At 41.9% G+C, this 11178-nt stretch overlaps 1 protein-coding gene across 3 annotated transcripts in view; it reads left to right on the top strand.

Moving 5' to 3' along the window:
- Nucleotides 1-4701: 4701 nt before the first annotated feature.
- Cul3 (cullin 3) overlaps nucleotides 4702-11178 on the top strand; it is a 76150-nt gene continuing 69673 nt past the window's right edge. For 2 of the 3 annotated variants that reach the window (XM_021197336.2, XM_021197337.2), the window contains exon 1: nucleotides 4702-5191. In XM_021197336.2, the coding sequence (XP_021052995.1) occupies nucleotides 5126-5191 (66 nt within the window). In that variant the 5' untranslated portion in view covers nucleotides 4702-5125. The remainder of the gene's footprint in view (nucleotides 5192-11178) is intronic. The other variant, XM_029538351.1, reaches the window with a different exon arrangement.

Below are 11178 nucleotides of genomic sequence, written 5' to 3'. Positions count from 1 at the left end.
ACTGTCTTCACTGTCATAATTTAGCCAAATGTGTAGCAACCTTAACAATTCAAGGATTTGTAGTAGCTGTTCTAAGAAACCTGAAGGTTTATGTAGGGATAGGCACTTCTCATGAGAATTCCAACCACAGAGAGGCAGCACTCCTAATACACTTACACATAAACATTCTTGTTTGGGTTTGCTCTTTTGTTTGTTTGTTTGTTTTTAGCTCAGTTAAATGTAAAGTTGTCAAATTCATTTTAACAAGCTGTCTATGTTACCACCATCTCATCCTGCCCACTTGGTGGGTGGATCCTTAAAGAATGACCGGATCCAGAATGTGGTGGCATAGAGTCAACTTCTCTCTAGGAATTATTTCATTATACCAACTGGGGGCCAGGCATGGCTCTGTTGGTTTTGATACTTTTTAGTTAGTGTTAATTCTTTCCTAGAGTGCTGCTTTAATTCACTTGCATTATGAGTTCTACCAGCTCTAGATAGAAGAATTAAGCATACAGTTTCACTCTGAACAATGAAGACAAGAGCTTACTGAAGACCTTTAAGAACAATGCTATTTTATTACCCTTGTTGGGGGCCAGCTTATACAATTACTAAATGTAGAATAAAATGTACACTATTTGCTTTTATGGCTCTCTGGCACCATGCTATATCTCAACTACAAAATTGTGTTACACAGAATGAGCTGATGAGTTATAAATCTCAACATATACTTTAGCTGTCATGAATGCAAGCAGTGAACATTCATAATTGTCCCCTGGAGGCTTCTTGCAATTTTACTGTTACAATGTTATCGGTAAGAGGAAATTATTTTCCTTAGAAATAAAATCATGAGGATGCTAGCATGATGGCCCAACAGGGTAAAAGAGCATGCGCTACAAGCCTGGTAACGTGAATTCGAACCCCAGAATCCACATGAAGGTGAGGAAAAGAACTGTCTCACCCAGTCCCACTTTGATCTTCACACACACACACACACACACACACACACACACACACACACACACACATTTCAGCTAATAAGTAAGTTTTTTTTTTAAACACATGGGTGCAATGCCAATAACTGAGAATTTATATTCTACCAAGATAATATATACATATTTTTATTCACAAAAGATTCACTTAGTGGAACAAACAGAACATTGTCTAAGTCAATGACGAAGTTTCTAGAATTGTCCACCAGGTGATATTTAGCATGAAATTTAGCATGGAGAATGGGGATGTGGAAAATGGGGATGTGTTTTTATGAAGTAATTAGGTATGTGGATTTTTCTTCAGTTCAAACTGTAACTTTGTCTGCTCATAGGCGTCATACACTTCTTATCTCAGGACATAAGAAAAGGTAGACAGTAAAGGTGTATAGTCAACTTTTAGTGGTTAGTTTGCTAATGGTCAGTCCATTCTGATTTCCCTTTGATTACATGGCATCTTACAATTTGATGTAAACATGCAGTTACCGGGCATCTGAACAACTTTTGACCTGAAATAGTTATAAGGAGACAAAGAAGTAAGAAGACCTAGCTCCATCATGCAAGGAGTTGAGGCTCTCTATTTGTCTTCTAATCTGAAAAGCATAGAACTTCCCTTCTCATGGTCTTGGTCTGTTCAAAACCATAAAGTTCTAATTGAATTGGTAGGCTATAAGCTGATTTAATAACCAGTATCTTTACAATCAAACACATGAGTCTGCAGATCACAATGGCTTGGTTTCCTGGATACCTAGAAACTCATGGTCAAGAAGAGGCTGCTATTCCCTTTCATAGGCTCTTCATACCTTATGGTGCTTTTTATAGTCTGGGACTTAGATGAGGGGCTGGCCTACGCAGCTGCCTGGCCTGGCCTGACTTGCCTGACTGCATGTCCTCCTCTGGATAATGGACCTGAGGCCACTGTTTCCCTGTGTCAGGACACTGTCAGCAAGAGTAGGGATAATAACTGTCAGGCATGCAAGATCTAGTGTGTTTCCATTGCACTGTGCTTGCTCTGCAAGGAAGGTGGCTGCTTGCACGAAAGATAATATCTGAAAGGTCATCTTCTATTGGAAGTCAGGGACCACCATGGGGTATAGAAGAATAGTCTACTGATATAAAAAAGTCTTTTCATATATATTTTTGAGGATGCTGCTTCCCTAGAAAGAAAACAAATTTCTGATTTCTGAGCTCAAGCACACAGTAAATTAACAAATTTCTGATTTCTGAGCTCAAGCACACAGTAAATTATTGCTCAGTTCAACTTGGGACTGTGGTTCCTAATTTTGAGATATAGAAAAGGACTTTTATGTTCTATGATGTTGGGTCTTAACTCATTCATTTACTCTAGTACTTCTAGTATCTATACTAGCAATTTAGTAAATATTTGAATAAACAAATGGACAAATCAGCAAATTTCTCAATGAGATTAATTTTGAAATATTTTTTTACAGTTTTTGGTGGTTAAAATCTAAAGAGTTGATAGTGATTCTTTTAAATGCATTTAATTTTGCTTAAGTAACACAAACATGGAAATCTGTGTTTGTAAAACAAATGAAAGTAGTTATATAGTTTTACAAGTGAATAGCAATAGGTCATAAGGTAGTTAATTCCTCTATTCCGGCTCTGGGTGTTTCCCCATGTTCATGTAAAAAACGAGAAGGATCCTTTTTTTTTTTTTTGGTTTTTCGAGACAGGGTTTCTCTGTGTAGCCCTGGCTGTCCTGGAACTCACTTTGTAGACCAGGCTGGCCTCAAACTCAGAAATCCGCCTGTCTCTGCCACCAAGTGCTGGGATTAAAGGCGTGCACCACCACGCCCAGCTGCACTGTTTTTCATACCTTTCAATGTAGAATAGTTTTTGTTATTTTTTTTTAAAACTTGCAAATAAAAGCATCACCTTCATAAGACTCCATGAACTTCTGAAACAGGTGGAACATGGCATTTGGAAAGGAAGCTGTGAAGCTTCACATTAAAATTTTACACTTTTACTATTAAATATATTTCATGCACTTATTCACCACCAAAAGCAACAAAACAAAATCCCCAACAGAATTATAACTAAAAATAAGATTTTTTTTCCTCCTTCATAACTTGTGTGCATTACCTGCAGTCAGTCCTTTCTGATATTCATATCCAGGGTTGCTTCTTTCTCCATACCCACATGCATATTTGACTGCATATTACAAATACTATTGGCTTTTTCTCATGAGAGAGAACATGCAGTTCTTTCTTTTGGGAAAGCTGATAAAGTGGCAAGAGCTTAGATAAATCAAATGGCCCAAGAATGTATATTTTCATAAGAAATAGAGCCATAGGACAGGACAGCCAATAGAAAAAGGTTTTATATTCTGATAATTATGGAAATGGCAATTAGCATACTAGTTATAAACAACTATGCATCCCTTACTATATATATCAGAGATCTTCCTTGTTTTACTTAACCCATTCTTGATGTTTTATTTTTAGTTTAACTCTCTAAGCTTAGTCATTACAAATAATTTAGGGTCAATTCAACCATAAATAAACAAGCTTTATCAAGTTTTCCCTTTTTTGCGGGGGGGGGGGCAGGGGGAATATTCAAGACAGGGTTTCTCTGTGTAGCCCTGGCTGTCCTGGAACTCACTCTGTAGACCAGACTGGCCTCGAACTCAGAAATCCACCTGCCTCTGCTTCCCAAGTGCTGGGATTAAAGGAGTGCGCCACCACTTTCAATTGTAGGTGCTAATCCCAACAACAGTTCATTCAAAATGGGAAGATCAGAAACTTTGGGAGAATCTGATTTCCCAGGGGCATTGGAAACAGCAATTGAGCGAGTATATAAGGTAGAAGGAGTCATAAAGAATTAGAAGCCAAAAGCAGTCGAATTGGACATTTCCACTATAGGATGATAAAAGAGTTCCCGAACAAATAGAAAAATGAGTCTCCAAACCTACAGCGAACTTAATTTCACAGTGATTTTGGTTTTAATGACCTATACTGCTCTTGGAAATGGTCCTATGTTTAACACAAATATTGTAGTCTATTAGGCATTTGTTTGATTTCAACACGAACAAAAACCGGGTTTTAACATTAGAGGGCTCTGGATCCTTCAGAAGGTATCAACTAATGAACAAACCCAGGAGCTTGCGCAGTGTAAGAAAGCCGGGTTGACTCAGTTCTGAGGTGCGGCAACACCTAGCTGTTTCGTAGTCTGCAGGTAACTCAGGCACAAACAACTGCTTTCAAGTTTCTGGCTGGGCTCAAGGACCCATCCCTAGGCCACACAGGGGCAGTTCTAGGACCTAGAACCTTCCTCCTCGCACCCCACGCCCTTTCCCAGGACTACCTGCTACGGCCAAGCTCAGCCCGGCCGGCCCACAACACAACACTCCCCTCTCTCCCCTTCCGGAACTTCCCCCGCCCACTGCCCACGTGACCCATCACCTTCGTGCTCCACCAATCAGAAGCCTCCTCGGCCTACCGGAGTCTCCGACGCTCCTCTTTTGAAAACGCGGCCTACATCTCCAGCACCGGGCTCCGCCCCTATCCCGCCCCCAGGGCGCTGGCTACGCCTATTCCTCAATCCACACCCCCTCCAGCCCTCAACTGCTCCCCGCGCCCTCCCTTCCCGGGCTTCGCCCCGCCCCGCCCCCGGCCGCGCGCCCGCCCCGATCTCGCGAGATCTGACGTGCCCGCCGCGGTCTCCCGCCTCCCCTCCCGTCCTCCCGCCCCCTCCCCCATCTCTCCACTCTCCTCCCTCCCTCCTCCCCCCTCCCCCCTCTGGGCCGGATCTCGTCTCGCTGAGGCGGAGGAGGAGAAGGAGGAGGAGGAGGACGTTCGGCCTGCGCAGTGAGATGTTTGTCCGTCGCCGCCGCCGCCGCCATCGCGGAGGAGCGCGATAAAGGGAGCCGAGCCCGGCGCGAGGGGAAGCCCGCGGAGCCGCCGCGCCAGCGCAGCCCCCGGCCGAGCCCGAGCCGCCCGAGCCCGAGCCGCCGCCCCCGCCGCCGCGGCCGCCCAGGGGCCGGCCCGCCGCCCAGCCCAGCCCGGGGGCCGCGCCGCCGCCCCCCGCCGAGCCCCGCGGCTGCCCTCCCGCCTTCAATGTGACACCGGCGCCTCGGAGTGCGAGCCGCAGCCGCCGCCGCCGCCGCCAGCGCCGCCGCCGGGGAGGGGCCGAGCACCATGTCGAATCTGAGCAAAGGCACGGGCAGCCGGAAGGACACCAAGATGCGGATCCGGGCCTTTCCGGTGAGTCGGTCCTCGGCGCCCGGGACCCGGAGCCGCGGCCGGGAGCCGCACGCGAGGCCGGGGCTGAACTCCGCCAACAGGCCGCAGCCGGCCTCCCCTCCCCCCGCGGCCGCCGGTGGCGGAGCGCGAGGCTTCCCGGCAACGGGGCGGCGCGGGGCCGGGGCGGCCACCTCCCGGGCCGTTCCCGGCGCCCCGGCCGCCCCGGGGCCTCCTGCGCGCGGGCCTCGGGGCTGCGGCCCAGAGGGGATGCGCGCCGCGGCCGCCGCACCCGTCGCGTGGGGCGTGTGTGTAACTTTTAGCGTGCGGTTTCCAGAAGGAGCCGGCTCGGCTTTTACGGTGGTGGGGAGGACTGTCCACCCCTGCCCGACTCCGTAGTCGGGGGCGGTCTTACCATCCCACTGCCCCACTCACTGACAGAGATGCTACGAAATGCCCCCTGGCAAAACACTGCGAGCACCGAGCATAGTATTTATAGCATCCTTGATCCTGCAAGCCTCCTAAGCGCTTGACCCACTCCGGTTCAGAATCGTCCCTCCACTTCTTGGAGGGCCAGGCGCAGAACGAGCGGGACTCTTGCTTTTCCATGCCTTAGCCAAAGAGGGTCCCCAAGAATAGTTGCCACTCAGACTTGTTTTACATTGTACGTTTTTAGCGACAGCAAACGTTTTCGCTTCAGAAACTTTTCCTCTTGGCGTTACGTTGAGTCATAGGCTTGCGGTGTTTAGTAGATGGAGTAGTATGTAACTTTGGATGTCATGCCTCGATCAGATAGCCAGTGGCAGGCAATTAAAATGTCCTGTTGTAACAAACTGGACGTACTTGCTCATGTCGCTACAGTGACAGGTAAATGTCAAATAGACAAACCATCAGTGGAGCAGAATTGTAAAAGTAAAACGGGGGTAAGTTGTTTTTCCCTTGTAAGGCTCATAAGCATTCTGTCGTGTGTGAGGGAAAGGGGGCCTTTGTCATCACTTTTTGAACAGGCTTTTCCTGAAGTATCCTTTGATGTGAGGAATGAAAGACCACGATAGTAAGAAACTTTGCCTTGGAGAACTTGAGGGCCTCTGAATTCCTCATACCAAAGAAGTGTACAAGCGATGCAGAATTGTGACTTTGCAAGGGACATACTGTCAGCATGTAGAAACTTGCACCTTTATGTAAATAAATGGGCTCTATGTAAACATGTAGGGTATAATCAGGAGGACGAGGTATTTTGATATTAATTGCATTATGAACGATTTTTCTAAGTAAATAAGAGATTGCATCAGAAAGTGTGAGAAATGCTAGAAACAGCGCCAATAAAGGTAACTAATATGTTTTCCTTTGTAATTGGACAGTGAGCCAGGTTTATGAGCTTGAATAATTTCCCTACTGAATCAACCACCCAAGTGGTTGTCAAATCCTCATCCTCCCTCTTTTTTTTTTTTTTTTACGCAGAGTTCAGACATAGTTGTTTTTTATGTTTTAATTTTTTAAAAATCAACTATGACACCTATTTTTCTAGGAAATGTTTACTCTTGGTTCTGTTGTTTCTCAGAGTCTTTGTTGTTTGATAAAACGTGAAAGAGCTTATATTTGACCAGTTAATATTTTTTAAAGTAGCCTGTTCTACCTTTATCTGTGTTTGCATCTCGTTGACCTCTAGATTTCTCTACTTGAACCTGTTTTCCTCTCCCCACCCTTGGTCAAGATATACTGAGTACTGTATGCAGGCACTGTTTATTCCTAGAGCTTTAGGACTTAGCAGTAGATGTGAAAAAGGAAAAGATCAGTGGTTTCTGGAGCTAGCATTAGGGATTAGAAGCAGGAAGAGAATTTTGTACCATTAGCTGAATGAAGATGGGAATGGTGTGTGATAGGCTAGTACTGAAACTGAGATTTTGTTTTGTTTTTTTGTTTTCTAGTTCATAAATAAATAACCATAGGTTGTTCCCATTGAAATAGTCGGCTATTGTTGAGGCTAAATAATGCTCCAGTGAGATTTCATTGAGTTCTGGGAAGTGAGTCCATTAGGGCTGTCAGAATTGCTTTCATTCAGATTAGATGTCTTGTATGTAAGTACAACCCACTTGGATTCTTAGAAATTAAAATACATAGTATTTCATACACAAAAAGTACCATTTATGCTTATTACATATTTGTATCCCTACAACTGGTATGTGTTACACCATGTGGATATGTAGTTAGCTATAAGGTTTTTTATAAAATGGATGTATAAAAGGAATGAAGTAAGTTTAGACTTGTTTGATTTTTTTTTTTTTCACAGTACAATAGTGGTAAGTTAACTTACAGAATATATTTCATATATAGATGACAAAAAAGTACTTTATTAAAGTTTTACCAAATAAGGTTCTCTTACATTTTTAGTGCATATTTTAAGTTTGCTTTCACATTATTAAGCAGAATAAAAGTTACACTACATTAGTTTAACACACAGTTTAAGTTTTTTCTGCCCCTCCCTCAGTTTAGGTAAACCTACAAAATTTATTTACAAGATGAAAAATTTCTGTATTTTTAACTGTTGTCAGAAAAAGTCTCTACATTTTTAGACTTCATTATGTAGAGTATAGCTTATTATACATCTTTCTGTTGGTCATTTTTTTAAAAAAGATTTTTAAATTACGCTTGTGTTCAATTGTACATATGAATGCTAAAGGTACCTGCGGAGGGTGGAGGAGTCAGCTACCCTGGAGCTGGAATATAGGCCCTTGTGAGCTACCCGTTCCAGTGCTGGGAACCAAAGTTCTGGTCTGCTGCTGGACCAAGGGACACTTTTAACCACTGCACTCTCCAGCCCCTATTGATAATATTTTGAAATAGTTCACAAACTATAAATTGGAGCTACAGAAGATTATTAAGAAGGGAGGTTGTGTATGGATTTGGGCTAAGTAATTTCCTTGGAAAAGATATTTTCCTCACTTTTTCCACATGTCTTAATTCATACATTCTCAGCTCTGTATAGTCAGTTGAGTTAATCTTTCTCTGAAAAGCCATTCCTCACTGTATTATCCAGAATTTTTGTTCCCATGGGCTTTAACAGACTTGATTGGATTTGAAGATGTGATTCTTGAATGAAAATGCTATCCTTAGATTTAGGAGACACTGAAAATCACTTCTACTTTCTGACTGTTCTCTATAAGTGTTACCATGGAGTTCTGGAAGTAATGTCAGTTCATCGTTTATACAGCTTGCTAAATCATGACAGGGACAACTCTTGATGTAATTTCCATGATTGTAGATGAATTTCACCTGTGCAACATGGTCAGCGAATGGTGCCTACAAAGTGACAGACAAAAATGTTAAGATCATTCATGACAGACATTAGAGCATGAAGAGATAAGGACTTGGGTAGAGTTGATATCTTTTTCTTTTATTTCTAACTACAAAAGTATTTGCCAGATTTAAGGGACATCTTTGATCTTCATGATAGGTTTATTTCCTGGAGAAGGTACTTGGTACAGAAAAGTATCTGGACTGTTATATATAGGAGAATAACAGTTTATTCAACCAAAGCCAGGAATTAACTGCAAACCTATTTTCATTCTCTGTTACTTTCTTACAGAGAAATTATGTAGGAAGGTGTATGAAAATGTTGCTTACACTGAGACTTATGCTTTCTGCTTTATAGTTTTGTAACAGTGTTTGTAGTTAGCAGTTAATGTTTCCTTGCTTTAGAGATTAGAAAGCAAAAGAGAAAAAGAAAATAAAAAGCATATTAATTTTCATCTTAAAAAATTTTTTTATGTATGTGAGTGTTGTTGCCTCCTTGTATGTCTCTGCATCATGTATGTGCCTGTTGCCCTTGGAGGTCAGGGGAGGGCATCAGATCCACTGGAACTGGAGTTGCAGATGGTTGCTAGCCATCATATGGGTTCTGGGAACTTCGTTCTGAGCCATCTGCAGGTGTAGGTGCTTTTCACTATTGAGCCATTTCTCCAGTATCTATCTTTGTTTCTTAGTTATGTGTGTGCTTATGCCCATAAGTATAGGTGCCTATGGAGACCAGAAGAGGGTAATGGATCGATCCCCTGAAGTTGGAGTTATGGGGAGTTGAGAACTGAGGACATGGGTGTTGGGAACCAAACTGGGATCTTCTGCAAGATCACATTGCTTAGTCAGCTCTTCTGCTCTAGTCTACTCAACAATCTCTTTTTAGATATAACAGCAGTTCAGAAGACTCTAGAAAATTAGTGCCCATGCTGAATTCTAGTATATGTGTATGTACAGATAGATGAATGTGGCAAAGAAGATGTCTGTTACTTACTTGTGTTAAGTGTGGAATATGTGTGTGATGTGGGCATGTGTGTCTGTGGGTATGTTTGAGGAGGTCAGAGCTAACTTTGGATGTCCTTGTCTGTCACTACCTTATTCCCTTGTGATATGTTCTCTCACTGAACCTGAAGATGGGCTGGCAGCCAGCAAGTCCCAGGAATCCTTCGGCCTTCCATAGAGCTGAGGTTACAGGTATCCATTCACACATCTATGCTTAGCTTTTTAAATGAGTGTTGGGATCTGAAATCAGATCTTTATGTAGCAAGCACTCATCTTCACTGAGCCACTCTCCAGCCCCATGAATTTTAAAGCCTATTTGCACAATATAGGCTATAATGTGAAAATCTGGCCTTTCACATATAGCACATTCATTACGAAGTTGAATCATTCACATAAAATAGTCATTTGTTTGAAGATCATTCATTCATTAAATGCAGCTTAGTCGAAGTAGTAAAAGCATTTGTTCAGGTCAGGAAGGGTATTGAATTATGACTGGAAAATTACCACTTTTCTTTGTATTGTAAATATGGAGAACTTAGAATGTATTTTTTTCTTTCAGGATTCTCAGAAAGGTCTTTAGCAATTAGACTTGTATGTTATTGGGTAATTTTTATTTTAAAATAAGTTAAAGTGATGGTCTTTTTTGTCTTTTTTGTAAAATGAACCCAAAAGTATTAGTACTAAGAATCATTAAGGTTAAAATATGATTTGTAATTAATAGATGTATGTTTTGACAATTGTAGAATTTTTTTTTAAATGTTTCCTATCACTATATTTATAGAGTTCAATTGGGTTTTATTTTGTATGTTGTCTTTTTGTTGTTTGATTTCTTTTTGTGGTATTGGGAGTTTGAGCCCATGGCTACACATATGCCTGGCAAGTACCAAACATTGACCTATTATATCTCCATCTCTTTATTCCTTTTTTAAAACATTAGTTTTATTTTTATTATTTTCCGTGTGTGTATTTTGCTTGCACCACATGTGTGTTTGGTGCTGGAGGAAGTGGGTAATGGGAGTTGAACCCAGATCTTTCACAACAAATGTCCTTAACCACTAAGTCTTCCTTTTTAATAGTGCCTTCTCATAGTACATATAACTATATTTTGAAAACATTTTAGTCACTGGTACTAATTCACAATTCCCACATTTGCCTAATCATTTCCCTACTGTCAGGTATTTTGATTGCCTCTAGGAAGTCCCTATTTTTCTCTGTTGTACAGAATGCAGCTTGGACTCTGCATAATCTATGATTCTAGAATTACTGAGGTCAATAGAGTTTAAATGTATTATTCCATAAAGGTTGTACAGCAAGGTAGAAATACAGCTAAACTTTGTTGAATGTTTTTCATGTGCTGAGCAGTCTAAACTTAATTCTTGAAGCTCTATATCACTTCTCATTTAGATTGTGAGTTCTGTCCAGTGCTTGTACCAGCCAGCCTTTCAAAACATGGAGTACTTAACACTTAGTGTGTATGGGTAGTGAGTGATTAAACTAGTTCTTTAAGCCAAACAATAGTAATTGATTAATTTAGTACAAATGGTGGGTTGAAGTGTTTGAGTCTGTAAGTAAAATTAATGGTCTTTGTATCATTTTTCTTAGAAGGTAATCTCCTTAGTGTCTGAAACAGAAATTACTTGAAAGTAGTGTTACCAGGGCCACCAGCATTAGATGAGATTCAACAGTAAAAGTCTTAATCTCTGGTTTCAGTGTTT

This window comes from Mus pahari, chromosome 5 (assembly GCF_900095145.1).
Source record: "Mus pahari chromosome 5, PAHARI_EIJ_v1.1, whole genome shotgun sequence".
Taxonomy (NCBI): domain Eukaryota; kingdom Metazoa; phylum Chordata; class Mammalia; order Rodentia; family Muridae; genus Mus; species Mus pahari.
Note: the sequence above shows the minus strand (reverse complement) of the source record. Positions and strands in the feature narration are given on the sequence as shown.